Source organism: Pseudorasbora parva, chromosome 10 (assembly GCF_024679245.1).
Source record: "Pseudorasbora parva isolate DD20220531a chromosome 10, ASM2467924v1, whole genome shotgun sequence".
Taxonomy (NCBI): Eukaryota; Metazoa; Chordata; class Actinopteri; order Cypriniformes; family Gobionidae; genus Pseudorasbora; species Pseudorasbora parva.
The window spans coordinates 45572180-45588320 of NC_090181.1; the positions used below are offsets into that span (position 1 = coordinate 45572180).

General features: G+C 41.1%; 1 protein-coding gene across 1 annotated transcript in view; it reads left to right on the forward strand.

Annotated features, from left to right (window-relative positions):
* flvcr2a (FLVCR choline and putative heme transporter 2a) overlaps window positions 1-16141 on the forward strand; it is a 59226-nt gene that overhangs the window by 10637 nt on the left and 32448 nt on the right. The window contains exons 4-5 of the mRNA XM_067456257.1: window positions 5911-5978; window positions 8896-8999. Coding sequence (XP_067312358.1) covers window positions 5911-5978; window positions 8896-8999 — 172 coding nt within the window. The remainder of the gene's footprint in view (window positions 1-5910; window positions 5979-8895; window positions 9000-16141) is intronic.

Consider the following 16141-nt stretch of genomic DNA (forward strand, 5'->3'; position numbering starts at 1 on the left):
CAGTTCCACTAATGCCAACAAAATTTATGATTCTATTCAGAAGAATATTGTGATCGATAGTATCGAATGCAGCACTAAGATCGAGTAACACTAATAGAGAGATAAAACCACGATCAGATGATAAGAGTAAATTATTTGTAACTGATGATGAGAGCAGTCTCAGTACTATGATACGGTCTAAATCCTGACTGGAAATCCTCACATATACCATTTCTTTCTAAAAAGTAACATAATTGTGAAGACACAGCCTTTTCTAGTATTTTTGATAGAAACGGTAGATTCGAGATTGGCCTGTAATTGACTAATTCTTTAGGATCAATTTGCGTTTTTTTAATAAGTGGTTTAATTATAAGCAACTTAAAAGTTTTTGGTACATATCCTAATGTCAAGGATGAATTAATGATATTAAGCAGAGGATCTATGACCTCTGGAAGTATCTCTTTTAATAGCCTAGTCGGTATAGGGTCAAGCATACATGTTGTTACAGCGTTACATAAAGCACCAAAACATCAAAGAAATTATATTTGAAACTAGACTTCTGAGTAATACTGAAAATATTATTATAAATTACAGCAACACCTCCCCCTTTACCTTTCAGACGTGGCTCATGTTTGTAACAATAATCTCGGGGGGTGCACTCATTTAAAGTAATGTAATCGTCAGGTTTTAGCCAGGTTTCTGTCAAACACAGCACATCTGGGTTATGATCTATAATCATATCATTAACAATAAGTGTTTTTGGCAAAAGGGATCGAATATTCAGCAACCGGAGCTTTATCAATTGTTCATCTGTATTATATCTGTTGTTTATTTGTTGGACATCAATTACATTTTTACTGTTAAATGGTTTTGATGTTTTTTTGTATTTACTAATTCAGGGAACAGACACAGTTTCTATTTGATAATATCTAGGTGAAAGAGTCTGTATGTGCTGGGATTTAGCTGACTTTGGTGATGTGAGACAGCTAGCAGACGGTTGGTTTAGCCAGTTTGTCTGCTTCCTGACCTGGGCCCCAATGAGTCAAGGTTTAGCTCTAAGACTATGTGCCAAAATACTAGAGAGAAGAGCAGCACCAGCCCAGGAGAAATGAATGCCATCTATCTTCAACAGATGAGGTCTGCCCCAAAAACTTTTCCAATTGTCTATGAACCCTATGTTATTTTGCAGACACCACTTAGTAGGGATGCACCGAATCCAGGATTCGGGTTCGGATTCGGACGAGCTTTTTGGCTGGGTTCGGTTTCTGCCGAACCTTAGAATTTTGTTTCACCGGACCAAACCCGCTTGCACTACGCGATACTGGTCGAACATGATGCCGCGGTTGATGGCAACGTGTTTACTAGGTGGACCGTTCGAATGCAGTAGGCTGTGAGAGAGTGAAAATGGAACACAAAATGTGTTGTTTGGCAGTACTTTCAGTCGCAAGAAGGCAATTCAAGTCGAGCTATATGTTCAATTTGCAATGCCGATTTGTCTCGTGGTGGCAATAAACCTAAACAATAGCCGCTGGATGTCCGGTTCGCGAACGAATCGTTCTTTTTAACTGGATCTTTTTAGTGATCCAGTCGAACCAGTTCACCAAATCAGACTGAATCGTTCTAAACGGTTCGCGTCTCAAATCAGCGCTGATCTCACAAGTTACTATAGTTACTCACTTTCTGACATGAGTGACAGTCCCTCAGACTAGAAATAAACTAATATCTTGAAGTATATGTTGTAACTCCAACAGTTAACTAAACTGAGACATGTTTTGCTGTGAGAACCGGTGAGCTGAGATACTGCATGCGTGATAGCGTCATCTTGAACAGAACTGTTTCTCTCGGAGTGGGACGGCTGCTGTTTCTCTCAGAAAACTGATGCATTGCTGATAATATATGAGCACGGGTGAACCAAGGATTTGTGTAAGTTTATGTTATGTCAATGTAAGTTTATTTAATCTGTGTAAAACATCAGTGTTTGCACGACAGTGGCTGTATTGAGTGCTTTTGCAAAACATGAATTAAAAAACGTATCCAAGATGATGATGATTACAATAATAATTATTACTATACTAAATTTTAATTACAAATACTTTAGATTAATGTGTTTGAATGTATTTTCATCCGCCGGTATGATAGAAATGACGTCATTACGTAAGGACGTAAAAGAAGCGGTGACCGTTTTTTTTGTGCATGAAAGAATCAGGAAAACAGACAGCAATATGGCACAGTCATCCTGGCATAATGTTGCCTTTTTTTAAATTAAATTAAAAATACACTGCTGTGGACGTTGTTTATGTCATTAATGTGTTTACTGTGATAATGGACTGAGGATGGGAGTTGGATTCGGTATTCGGTTTCGGATTCGGCAGAATCTTAACCAGTGGATTCGGTATTCGGCCGAACCTCAAAAATCTGGATTCAGTGCATCCCTACCACTTAGACAACCAGCCATTGAGTGATGATAATCTATTTAATCACTCCTTTTAACAGGGAGGGGGCCAGAGAAACAGACTGCATTTGACATCGTACACACCTCTTTAATGTTAATTTTGGTGATCTCCGACTGGCGAAGTCGAACATTATTTGTTGCAACGTAAATAATAATCTTAGAGAATTTATAATTAGCTTTAGCCAACACTTTTAAATTTGCTTTGATGTCAGGCACTCTGGCTCCACGTTCCGTGTAATAGAATCGCCAATAATTAGGGCACTTTCAACAGGATCCTCAGTGGGTGCGTCACTGAGTGGGGAGAACCTGTTTGATGTTCTAATTGGAACGGAAGAGTTGTTTTTGATCCGCGACTATGCCGTCTCACAGTTACCCAGCCCTGCTACAAGGGCTCAGCCGGAACCAAATAATGTACAGAGTTCACTAAGCTAGTCGCATCCAAAGCAGTATCTAAAGCTGTAACATTCTCACTACTCTCACATAAACTCTGGATGTGTGTCTCTAAATCTGAAATCTTCTCCGTCAGCCTGATTAATTCCTTTCATTTATCACATGTGAAGCCTTGTTCACCAACGGAGATAGATATGCTAAACATGTAGCATGCAGTGCAAGTGACAATGACAGGAGAAGAAGACATGGCTTACCGTATTTGTTGATGAATCCAAAACTTATTTAATAATCCAACTCACCACAGTTGTCTAAAGAACTCAGAAAACAGGAGACCCAGGTGCCGGGATGGAAAGCTACCAGTCTAGCGAAAAGCTAACATATGGTAGTGATTTAGATTAAAAGCTAGTGATGTCAAATTTAACTTGATAGGCTATATTAAACAATTTATGGTGATGAGTAAGTTATGTTTAGCAGTATAGATAAAGAAAATATATCAAATAGAGATTCAAACGCAGCTATACAGAGCTACAAACACTGAGGCAGGCAGCAGCAGCAGATAACTATGAGCATTATCTAATAATCGTTTAAACCAATGGTTCCCAAACTGGGGGGGTGCAGAGTTGTAAAAAGGAGGTGGCAAGGATAAGGGCTAATGTACAATCAGAATATTGTTATGCAGAAGAAACCTCTTCAGGGTGATTCAAGTGGTTGGCAACCAGCATAATAGGTGCATTACCACCATTATCCCGCTTATTATGAGGCTAGGTTTGGGAACCACCGGTTTAAACGATAACTTAGATATCAGAATCATTTTTAGACAGTAGAGGTTCTTAACATTTTTGACACAAAGGCCCCCCATACAGGCCAAGACATATTCTCCAGTATTTCAAAACTTTATCAACATAATCGGAAATCTCTTTTTGATATGGTTTTTCATTTTAATTAAGTTTGATTATTTTAATATAATAAATTGAATAAATGTAGGGCATTCTGTGGTAGTTTTCTGAGGTCCCTGGTGTAACTGGCTCCATTATAATACTGATCATGCCTGTAAGACAACTAGGACCAGAGCTAATGAACTGATGTAAGATACATTTATGTTGGAAAGTTACAGAAATAATTGCATTCACACCACACCTTTTCCTATCTATTGACTTTTATTCATGCTACAAATGTTGGAGATCAGAAATGATAGCTCAAGCAAAGCTTTGCATTTTGTGATTTTTGATTTTTCGATTTATCTTCATTGTTATGTGTTGAATTTATTTTTTTTAATATATAAAGTGTCATATAAAAAGTGAATTATGAATGATTACCTGTTACTTATCAAAACCCTAACCCTAATCTTAAAGGATTAGTTCACTTCAAAATGAAAATGGCCTGATATTTTTAGTGTCTTTCTTTCTTCAGTGGAAAATAAATTAAGTTTTCTGAGGAAGACATTCCAGGATTTTTCTCCATATAATGGACATCAATGAGAACCAGAGGTTGAAGATCCAAATCAATGCAGTTTCAGAGGAAGAGCTTCAGAGACTCTGACCAATCCCAGAGGAATAGACTCTGATCCAGACAAACCATCAGAGAAAAAACAAACAAAAGAGGTGTTTACAGAGTGCTCGTGTGAAGACTAATACAAACATCCTTTAGCCATAAACGGTCAAAGAACAACGCTGGACGATTTTGAAGTTGGAGATGGAGTGTTTTTTGGTAATGGCCGTTTGTATTTGCCCTCACACGTTTGCTTGTTGTGGTACTTCTTCCTGCAGCTAGTGGGACGTTTCTGGCGTGATTACGCAACCTTGGACCTTTAACCGTTGGTTCCCATTGAAGACCATTATGAGGAGAAAAATCCTGGAATGTTTTCCTTAAAAAAATTAATTTATTTCCACTGAAGACAGAAAGAAATGAACACCTTGAGATGGAGGGTGAGAAAATGATCAGGAAATTTTCATTTTAAAATGAACTAATCCTTTAAACCCATTTTGTTAAATAATATACTCTGTAATTATTTGCATATACAGTGTAACGAAACAACAACAAAAAAACAATTAGAGCAGTTCTGAATTTACTTGTCATGTCATTGCCGTCACTGACTGCCTTAAAGGGAAATGTTATTGTCAGATTTGTTTAAAACAAATGTCAAAGGTTATGAGTGTTTAGCTTCTAATTAATCTAGAGTCCATCTGGTTATTGACACTGTCAACAGGCCCAGGGGGATTTATAGTTTATATATATATATTTCTTTTTACAAATAGTCATGACCCAAAAAAAAAAAAAAAAACAGCAGTGGAGTCAGGCCCCGTCCACACGGAGACGCGTTTAGCTGTATACGTATAAATGTTGTACCGTATCAGCATTTCGTCCACACGGATCCGGCGTTTTAGAAGCATGCATCCGATATTTTTCGAAACCGGGTCCCAAAGCGGATAAATCTGAAAACTATCATCTCCCGTCTTCGTGTGTACAGCGAATCCGTATATTTTCTGAAACGGTGATGTCACCACACTACGTCCAGCATGGTGAAAGAGTTAAGGGATACAACTACGGGCACTGGGCATGCGCACATCAATATCGCGTCATTTAATTAACGTATCTGCATTGTTGTAAGGGTATGTTTTGGGTTGGGGTAGGTGTAGGCATTAATAAAACACATTATGTTAAGTAGTAAGTGTATTTATTGTTATTTTATTGTGAGATTTTGCCTCACCTCTCCGACCACTGCTATACCCCTGCTAGCCACAACTCTTCTTCTCCGTTTTTAGTGTATTTCTGTGGCAGAATTACAGCGCCACACACTGGCCTGGCATGCAAACTACATCGTTTTAGCCCGTTTTTGTAATCTCGTGTGGACGCAGATATTTCTTGAAACGAGGGGAAAAAAAGATCGGATTGGGAAAGCGCTGGCTTCGTGTGGACGGGGCCTCAGTATCATTATTTCTGACCCATTTTGGCTGCTCAAACGAACAGATTGTGGTTGTTTTTCAATTGCACACCTTGAAATGTGATCATCAAATTGTCATCATTACCCAATTTTAATGCTGTGATTACAAATGACATGAAAGCTTTGTCCCTGGCTTTGTGTTTGCCAGGACTGAACGTTGGCTGTTTCTATGCCGTCTCCACCCTGTTGAACAGGATGATAATAGAGCATTACCCCGTGAGTTCATGCTCTCCTGATCGTCCTCACACACATACACATAGCACTACTTCTAAATGATGCATACACATACAACATATCATGGTATTACCATGTTATTTTTGAAGATGGTGCCATTGCAATAGCATGTTTTTTTTTTTAAATACACTGGACCACATACACCGATCAGGCATAACATTATGACTGACTTCCTAATATTGTGTTGGTCCCCCTGACCCGTCTCTGATGGACTCCTCTAGACCCCTGAAGGTGTGCTGTGGTATCTGGCACCAATTTGTTAGCAGCAGATCCTTTAAGTCCTGTAAGTTGCGAGGCAGAGCCTCCATAGATCGGCCTTGTTTGTTCAGCACCTCCCACAGAGGCTCAATTGGATTGAGATCTTGGGAATTTGGAGGCCGAGTCTACGCCTCAAACTGGTTGTTGTGCTCCTCAAACCATTCCTGAAGCATTTGTGCTTTGTGTCAGGAGCATTATCCTGCTGGAAGAGCCACAGCCACCAGAATACCGTTTCCATCAAAGGCTGAACATGGTCTCAGCAATGCTTAGGTAGGTGGAGCGTGTCAAAGTAACATCCACATGGATGGAGGACCCAAGGTTTCCCAGCAGAACATTGCCCAAAGCATCACACTGCCTCCGCCGGCTCGCCTTCTTCCCATAGTGCATCCTGGGGCCATGTGTTCCTCAGGTAAGCCACACACACACACACCCGGCCATCCACGTGATGTAAAAGAACACGTGATTCCTCAGACCAGGCCACCTTCTTCCATTGCTCCGTGGTCCAGTTCTGATGCTCATGGGCCACTGTTGGCGCTTTCGGCGGGGTCAGGGGTCAAGGTCACCCTGACTGGTCAGTGGCTATGCCACCCCATATGCCACAAACTGAGATGCTCTGAGTATTCTTACAGCTTTCTATCAGAACCAGCATTAACTTCTGGAGCAGTTTGAGCTCCAGTAGCTCGTCTGTTTGATCGGACCACACGGGCCAGCCTTCGCTCCCCACGTGCATCAATGACCCTGTGGCCGGTTCTCCACTGTTCCTTCCTTGGAGCACTTTTGATAGTGTGACGGGGTGAAGAAGCACACGACACGGGATGGCAGGTGAATCCTGAAGGGTGGATTTTTATTAGTGCATTCAATAATGAAAGTGATCGTGCGGCGTGAAGAGTGCTCTGTGCTCGGCGTGTCTCTCTCTCTCTTGTGCTCGTGGTGGTGTGGATCGGTGCTCCTTCTTTCTTGGTGGGGCTGGCCATCACACGCTGCTCTCTAAGAAACAAATAGAGACAGTAGTTAGCCGAGTCTTCTGGAGACATCTCTCACCTCTCTGGTCGTTTGGCTGGCTTATGAAGCCGCTGGCTGATGAGGCCCGCGCAGGTGTGGCCGCTCAGCCTGTGATGAGCGTGCGCAGGTGTGATGGCTTCGTTTCCAGGGCGACACTGACGAGCACTCGGGACACTTGTCATAATTAGGGGTGTCCATGGTTAACCGATTAACCGTTAAAAATTGCGTAACCGAGTGAAACATTTTGCTCGGTTAAGTGGCGTCAATGATGTGCTTTGAATTTAGTTGTAATATATTTTTGCACCCCTAGAAACCGCCAGAGCGCTCCCAGACATGTGTAATATCCACAAGAAGAAGTCATGACCAGCTTTCTAAGCGGGCAAAGAAAGCGTGGGAGCACTTTAAAATTGAGAGTGACGGGGCAAAATGCAAGTATTGCAATGCAGTGCTTACCGCATTTTTCAGGCTATAAGTCGCTCCGGAGTGTTCATCGCATCAGTCAAAAAATGCGTCATGAAGAGGAAAATAACATACGTCGCACTGGACTAAAAGTCGCATTAGGGCAGAAGCAGCGGGAGCCGCGCGTGCTGTGCATAACGGAGCAGAAGAAAGAAAGTTTGAAGTGAGAAACTTGTGAATCACTAGAGAAAAGCAGACGTTACTTTAACTGTAATGAAGAAAACAAAAAAGCTAATCGCGGACTGAAAGCAAGATGGCCAGAGCTAAAGGAACGAGTCCACAGATGCTTGAACTCTCTGCCGGGAGAGGCTCCGCCGCGCGAGTCAAACGCTGTCTGTGGGAATCGTTCTCGGCTGCATATTTTACTAATGCCCTAATCATGCAGGCGCCCTCGCGGCCACTTGCATTGCTCGTGAACTGGAGCGCATCTCATCCTAAAACTCAGCGTACGCCTCGCAGACATGAAATATATCTTAAGAAAGCTTGAAAATTCTTTTTACAATTTAAAACTAAAAGAAATAGGCTACTCTCTGATTATGTAATCCATGATGTGCATTTCTCTCTATAGGCGCGTTCACTACGGAGATTGCGGTCGTCAAAATAATAAACTAAAAAAAATAACCCTGACGCACACTATGGTTAACCGAGTATTAACCGCTAAGGGCCTCGGTTAACGGTTAATGAAAAACTTGAAAACGTGCAGCCCTAGTCACAATAGATACTGACCACTGCAGACTGGGAACAGCCCACAAGAGCTGCAGTTTTGGAGATGCTCTGACCCAGTCGTCTAGCCGTCACAATTTGGCCAAACTCGCTCAAATCCTTACGCTTGCCCATTTTTCCTGCTTCTTACACATCAACTGAGGACAAAATGTTCACTTGCTGCCTAATATATCCCACCCACTAACAGGAGCCGTGATGATGAGATCATCAGTGTTCACCTGTCAGTGGTCATAATGTTATGCCTGATCGGTGTATCGTGGTATATTATCATGGCAGTTGTTGAGTACTATTTAATTTGTAACTATGCTATGAATGCTTTTATTTTTTTCAAGTGATCAGACTCCGTGTATTGTGTCATCTAAACTCATGAATACCTTGGACTGAAGGGCATGAGAACATGGGCGTATAGGTTGATATATTAAAGATATCTCAGATATGATTACTTTCTGAAGCACAGGGTGAAGAGGTGAATGCTGGGAGAATTGGCTTGACTCTTGTCATTGCCGGCGTGGTGGGCTCTCTGATCTGTGGAATCTGGCTAGACAAGACCAAGACTTATAAGTAAGTGAGGCATTCTCTATTATTACATTTTCCCCTGAGGTTCACATATCATGATAAGAAAGGTTTTTTTTATTAAAGCTTTTAGTTTTTAGAGTTTGTGTCAATTTTCGAGCTGTATTGCATATGGATTTTTTTTTTCCTTCAGTAACATTACAAATGTCAAGACATTTATGATCTGCATATGATTTTAATTTTACTAGTATACCCTGTAAAAGGGATTTATTTTATTGCACGTGCATGTTGATGAAGGAGAAACGTATAGACAAGGATCTATGTGCAGCACTTTTTTATCAAATTAAACAAGATTATACAAACGATACAGGCAAACACTAACGTAACGTAAAAAAAATGTCTTCATATACTTTACAACATACTTCTTAAGTGGGGGTATTTTTTTGGATTCTTTACCTAACTGAAGTCTCTGACGTGATGACTCAGATTCTTCAAATATTCCTAATAATTGTTTACTCGACACGTCATCCTCAGTAAACCCGTCTTCAGCGTGATGACTCTGATCCTTTGAATATTCATATTTAATAACTGTTTACTCGACACGTCATCCTAAATAAACCCATCACTGGCGCAAGACTCTGATCCTTCAGATATTCATATTTAATAATTGTTTAATCTACACGTCATCCTAAATAAGCCCGTCTCCGGCGTGATGACTCCAGGAAGGTTGCGGTTCTGGAAAATGGTGGCACTGGAGACTAAAGGGTTCCTGATGGTTTCACACTTAATTCTTTACATTAATTCTGAGGCTGCACTTGTGCAGAAGTGGAAGTGGTAATCAAGTTGAGCACAAAACCTCTTGCCTCTCAGTAAAAATATTCTTAACTTGGCTACAGTGCAGGTTACAACCCCTCAAAGTCGGATGCAGAAAGCATGAGTTCCTCAATCTGGTCTGAAGAACTCGCAAAGCAATCGTCAAAATCCATACGGGCAGAAAGCATGAGAGAGAGTGTATTTTCTCCCAGTTTAAACTCTGCCTCTGACAATTTAACCTGTGAACCCCATTACATCAGATGATGGAACGATCTCAATGTTTACAGCCAGACCCCTCCAGGACTGACCTCATATGCTCCTCACCGGTACACATAACACACAATTGCTGGTTGGCGTCTGCTGTTATAAAGCAGGGACATGGAGTCACTCATTTTCTGTATCTCATCGCTGCGATTCATACAACTTCAACAAAATAGTTTTACAGTGTAGATCTTTGACTGACTTTTCCCCTAGACCTTTCCAACAATGTTAAAACTCTTAACTTTGACTCATGTTGAGCAGCCGAATGCCTGTAATGCACTTTTCTCCATAACAGACCCATTGTTTCTCCTAATCACATCATGTGTGAGAGGATTTACCAGAACAGATCAGAGGTTTATTAATCATGCTGACCTTGATTCAAAAATGTGCCAATGGGTTTATAACTCTCTCTGATCTTTACATTCGGTTAAAAAGTGACCCGTAATCCTAAATATGTGCTCACAGCCTTGCAGGGTAGGCTACCATAGTTATTCATTGTTAACACTAACCTCATCACAGTAAACTTGGACTTCATTTACTTGTAATTCAAGTAGATAGATGAATGAATTATGGTTGTATCAGTGTGCCTTGTGTGTAAATCAAACTATAATTTAAATACAATTTTGATGTTTAGTGCTAACCTGCTACATTTAAATTGTTTGTAAGTGTCATAACATAGTATTGTGCAAAGTCAAATGTAAAATGTCTTTATTAATCAAAAATCTGTCCTTATAATCATAACTTGTGTGAAAAGGAATAAAAGTAGTTACTGTTTTACTGCCACTAGTGTTCATTTCAGATAGAAACTGCAATACATGTGGCGACTGTTAATCCCGGAGAGCCACAGTCCTGCATAGCATTCTTCAACTAGTGATGAAGTCAAGACCATCTAATCCGAGACCGAGTCGAGACCAAGACCAATCCAATCTGTGTGGTGTAAAATACACCATAAAGAGGAGAATCTCAGCTTTTCAGAAGTATCACCTAACCCTTTCTCGCGATTGATCATTCACAGGCTCCATAGTGAGAGTGGATGCGTCATCAAAATCCGCAGCATTGATTGGTCAAGGAAACCTTGTGGGTTGTTCCCCTGAGCCAAAAAGAAACAATTGCTGATCATTAATCCCCAACCCCCCCACCCACCCACCCACCCACCCACCCTATGCCTAGATTCGATGAAACTGTCATCAACTCAACCGATAAACATAGCGATTGGTCTTTTGAACCGCCATGCACGTTTCTCTGAAAAATTAACGTGAAAATGGGTGTGTATTTGCCTGCATGAAAATAAACCGAAATATACACATGTAGAGCAGTCTCTCACATAGCACAGCACACAAAAGTCAATATATTGCTCTACTTGTGTTTGATTAGATTATTTGCACCATTTGTTCATTTACACTCAGTATATTTCATTGCACGGTTTGTTGTCACAACTTTTCACATTGTTTGCATTTGTTTTAGATTGTTCAAATGATAATATATTTCTCTGGAGAAAAATGTTTGCTTCAGTTTTCTGTTATTATATAACAATCTTTCTATTTACTTTACTCCCTGAACTTTTTTGGACACATCCACATTGTCAGTAAATAAAATACACCTGTTTTTGCCTAGAAAAGTATTATAATAAATGTCTATAACTTGCTGAGGGTTTGTTACATGTAGACAACTTTTCATCTGGAAGTCTAAAACAAACAAGGCTAACTTTATAAAGGAAAAATCCAAACTTCATGAAGTTCTGTTTGAGTTCACAGTAAAAACACCACATTTTTACTTAAAATTCTATTAATTAAATCCATTCTCAGACTAAAATGTACGATTGGGACTTCAAATGAGCTACATGGAAACATCAGGCTCTTCTGTTTAAAATGATATATTGGTAACTGAGAAATACAAAGAAAAGTAGAGGCAAGTCAGGCGCCCCTAAACATGTTCTAGGTCTTTAAGGGTTATATGCATTTGAGCCATTTTTGTTGAAAGCAATTTGCACTTGAATGTTAAACTAAAATGTTAGTGCCATTGTTTTGTCTCAGCATGCACACAAGTCTAATTGTTTCTTTTTACCAGGCCTCGTCCTGACTTAATCTAAACCCTGTCTGTGAAATCAAGCCTGCATAAATCCCAACATGTTCAGTCTAGGGCAAAAAAAAAAAAAATAGGTAAATGTTCCTCAAAACTCATGTGGCCCTTATAGTGAGTAAAGTTAACTGGATACATGGTTATTCCACATTATAAAGCAGGCCAGTCTTTGAGTCAGTCATTTTGTGAACTCTGTTTCCCCAATTCGCCTTGAAGCATATAGGACTACAAAATGTATTGGCACGTGGGAGGAGAAAATGCACCTTGAAATGAAAAAAATCCCAAGATCACTAATCACCCTCACTGTGACACAAACAAAACATAACTAACAACATTAACAAGATTCAATACAGCTACAACCTCTATTAATTCTAAATGACAGCTATTTACACACACCCATACATATTTAATATATTCAAAAGCAATTTATTAAAAATTTCCCCCAGCCACAATGCTTAGTAGATTTATGAAGGTTTTGAACAACTCAACAGTATATTACACCAGGATTCATCTGGTTGACTGCCAAACTGGATGGACGAGAGGCACGAACTGGGTGTGTTTTAATTGTTGATTTTGAGAACCTGCAAACTTCCACTGCAAGCAAAACCTATGTAAATATTTAAAAAGATTATAAGATTATACAGCACTAAAATTGAAAGAGTGAGAGCAATTCAAATGTCATTTGAGGCAACATTCAACATCAGTAAGCCAACTTATACCCGGATAACATGGAACATTCTAAGAAATTTGGCTAACGTGGCAAGTTTCCCTCAAATTTGTTTCTCTGGGGCTCAAAAGCAGTCGTGCGTCTCATGGGTATATTTGTGGCAATACTATATGGTACATTGTATGGTCAAAATTATCCATTTTTCTTTTATGCCAAAAATCATTAGGATATTAAGATCATGTTCCATGAAGATATTTAGTAAATGTCCTACCGTAAATATATCATAAATGTATTATTAGTAGTAATATGCAGTGCTAAGGACTTCATTTGGACAACTTTAAAGAAGATTTTCTCAATATTTAGACTTTTTTGTACCCTCAGATTCCAAGTTTTCAAATATTGCCAAATATGGTCCTATCCTAACAAACCATACATCAATGGAAAGATTATTTATTCAGCTTTCATATGATGTATTAATATCAATATATTAAAAAAGGACCTTATGGTGGAACGATATACAATGTCACCTTGGGGACGACTGGAGGCGATGGTAAAGCGGAGCACTCGGAGGGTGAAAGCAGAGCCACAAGCTTCTGATATCCAGGGATTGATGACTCCCAGTAGATCCGAGGGGTAGCCGCGCCGCGGAGAGGAGGCTGAGGTAAAGCTGAGGGACTGATGGGAGGAAGCGATGACTGGACTTTAGGAGTGGCTGAGGGCTGAAGAAGAGACTGAAAAACACAGATACTGGTGACAGGACTTTTGATGTTGATGGCAGTTTGGAGAGGTGGTGGGAGAGGGAGGATGGGTGGGGTTAACAAGACTGACGAAAAATATTCCGATTCGGATGAGATGAGGGGTACAGGAAACTGGTCTCTCCACACAAACACAAACTGTCCATGATGCTCCGGCAGGACTCACTCTCAGTGGCAGGAGGGTTGGCGGGACTCATCTCCATTCCCTCGAACTCCACAAGGACTCTCTGCGATGGAAGGGTCCGTCGGCTCGCACACCTGGTCAGACAGGTTCCCCTCAGGCTTGGTTGAGATGTCTGGCTCCCTCGCTCCATCCCGTGCAAGCTCTGACATCGCTGCCATGGTCTTCTCTCCATCTGCGGTGGGCACGTCGTGCCATTCCTCGCAGAGAGGTGGTACTGAGCTGGGTCCTGGATCAGAAGTGGGGCTGGTGGCATCAACAACGGTGAACGATGAGTTGCAAGATGCCAGCACCCTCTCCACATACGATGAAAAGCTCCCTCGAGGACCCTCCCCAGACAACTGTGCATGTGTGGTAGCGTTGAGACCCACATACAGGACCAAGCACAGGCAGTAGTCCGGGAAGGTGGTCTGATGGGCGAGATCCAAATACAATTCTAAATGTCTCCTGAGGGAGCCTTCTCTCTGCTCAAGGCACATGAGCCTGACTGCTGGAAGGTCCATGGTGCACGCAGGGGTGAAAACGGAAAACAAAACACTGAACACGAAAACGGGATGAAAAAAAAACTCCTACCAATGCTAAGCATAGCTTTACTTCTTTGTTTGGTCCATCGATCTGCCACGTACCAGTGGTGATAACAACTCACAAAGACGAAGAAGAACTTGGAACAGGACTTTAACATACAACTCTTTCATAGAACACTCACACACTGGTATACATAGACCTATAAGGAGACAGGTATACAGATGGGTCTACAGACGTCGACGGACAAAGACAGAGTGAAACAGAGGACTTAAATACACACACTGATGATTGGCATAACGAGGGGGACAGGTGATACAGATGATAAATGATTACACACAGCTGGACTGGATTAAACTCATGAGGGAGGATGGTGGCAACAAACATACATGTGACACTAATAGGCTACACTACCCAGAATGCCTCAGAATGGCATAAAATGAGGAACAGGAAGGCCGCACTTTCTTTCCAACCTCACCCCCTGGAACCATGCTGCAGCCATGAACCCAGAGACAACAGGTAAATTCTGAAAATGTAATTATAGTGCTAAGATATTAATTATGAATAAAGAAAATATAAACTCTAGGTGTCTTTTCTCTAATCTAATGTGCACCTTTAAGACCAGAAAAAGTAACCGCAAATCATATTTAAACAAACATTAACATTTATACAAGTAACATAAACCAAACAAGGAATTAGGGGTTACTTATGACATCTTCCCCCTCCCCTTAACTCTCGCAAGGTAAGCAAGAGAGAAAATCAGCGGTCACGTTTTCTGACCCTGGCCGATGTCGTACAGTAAAATTAAACGGCTGCATCGCCTAAACAATAAGTTAAATGGCATTGGTATCTTTCATTTTGTCAATCCATTGAAACGCTCTATGATCCATTTCAGCAACAAAATCTCATCCCAACAAATAGTATTTAAACGAATCAAGAGCCCATTTCAATTCCAAACATTCTTTTTTAATTACCGAATACCTTGTCTCCCAAGGATACAGTTTCCTACTCAAATAAGCAAAAGGATGCAACTCACCTCCCTGCTCTTGTTTCAAGACAGCTCCAAATCCCACTTCAGAAGCATCTGTCTGAAGCACAAACATTTTCTCAAAATCAAGACTGTACAGGAATCCTGAAGAAATATTCTAATTGATGGCAAGCAGTGTCTCCTGCCTTTGCTCTCGTCATGTCCCTATACAGTGGATTAGCATCTGTGTTCGGCTCTCTGTTTTCAGCATTATCATCTACCTCTCGATATTTGTTATAAAACAGGATGTTGCTCATATAGGGGAGACCTGGTATAGTTGTAACACCGGGAGTGTTGTAACGCTACCAATTCCACGAATCACGGATAAGATAGGAGTCATATGACAGTTTCAGTTCCCTTTCAGTCGGTCACTACGATATACGCCGTACCGATGAAATGGGATCATTTCTGGGAGCCCCTATCAGCTTCGAGATATAGAAAACGGGCCAATGAACATTGGCGTACGTGCTTTGCATATTGCACCCCGCCCCGTTGCGCGGGTATAAAGCGGAAGCGATCGCCATGCACTGTTGTCATTCACTTCGGAGCCAAATGGCGTTGATGAAGCATCTGACTGCCTTCTATCTGCGAGAGAGAGAGAGAGAGAGAGACAAAGCGTGTGCCGGGGGAAATTGCTCGTGTCGGCCAGACGGCACAAGACAGCGCAACCGCCATCTCACTGCTGCTGAGAGAGCTGCTATTTTCACAGCAAACTTGAGAAACTAAGCAAATTGCACTACACACACACACACACACACACACACACACAAAATGGTTGGGCTTGAGTGGAACCCTCCACCACGTCCCGAACCTTCTAGGTTGGACGATTGGTTTCTCTGGGCGGGCCGCGCTGGTTCTCAGCATCCCGCCCCGGTGCCTTTCTTC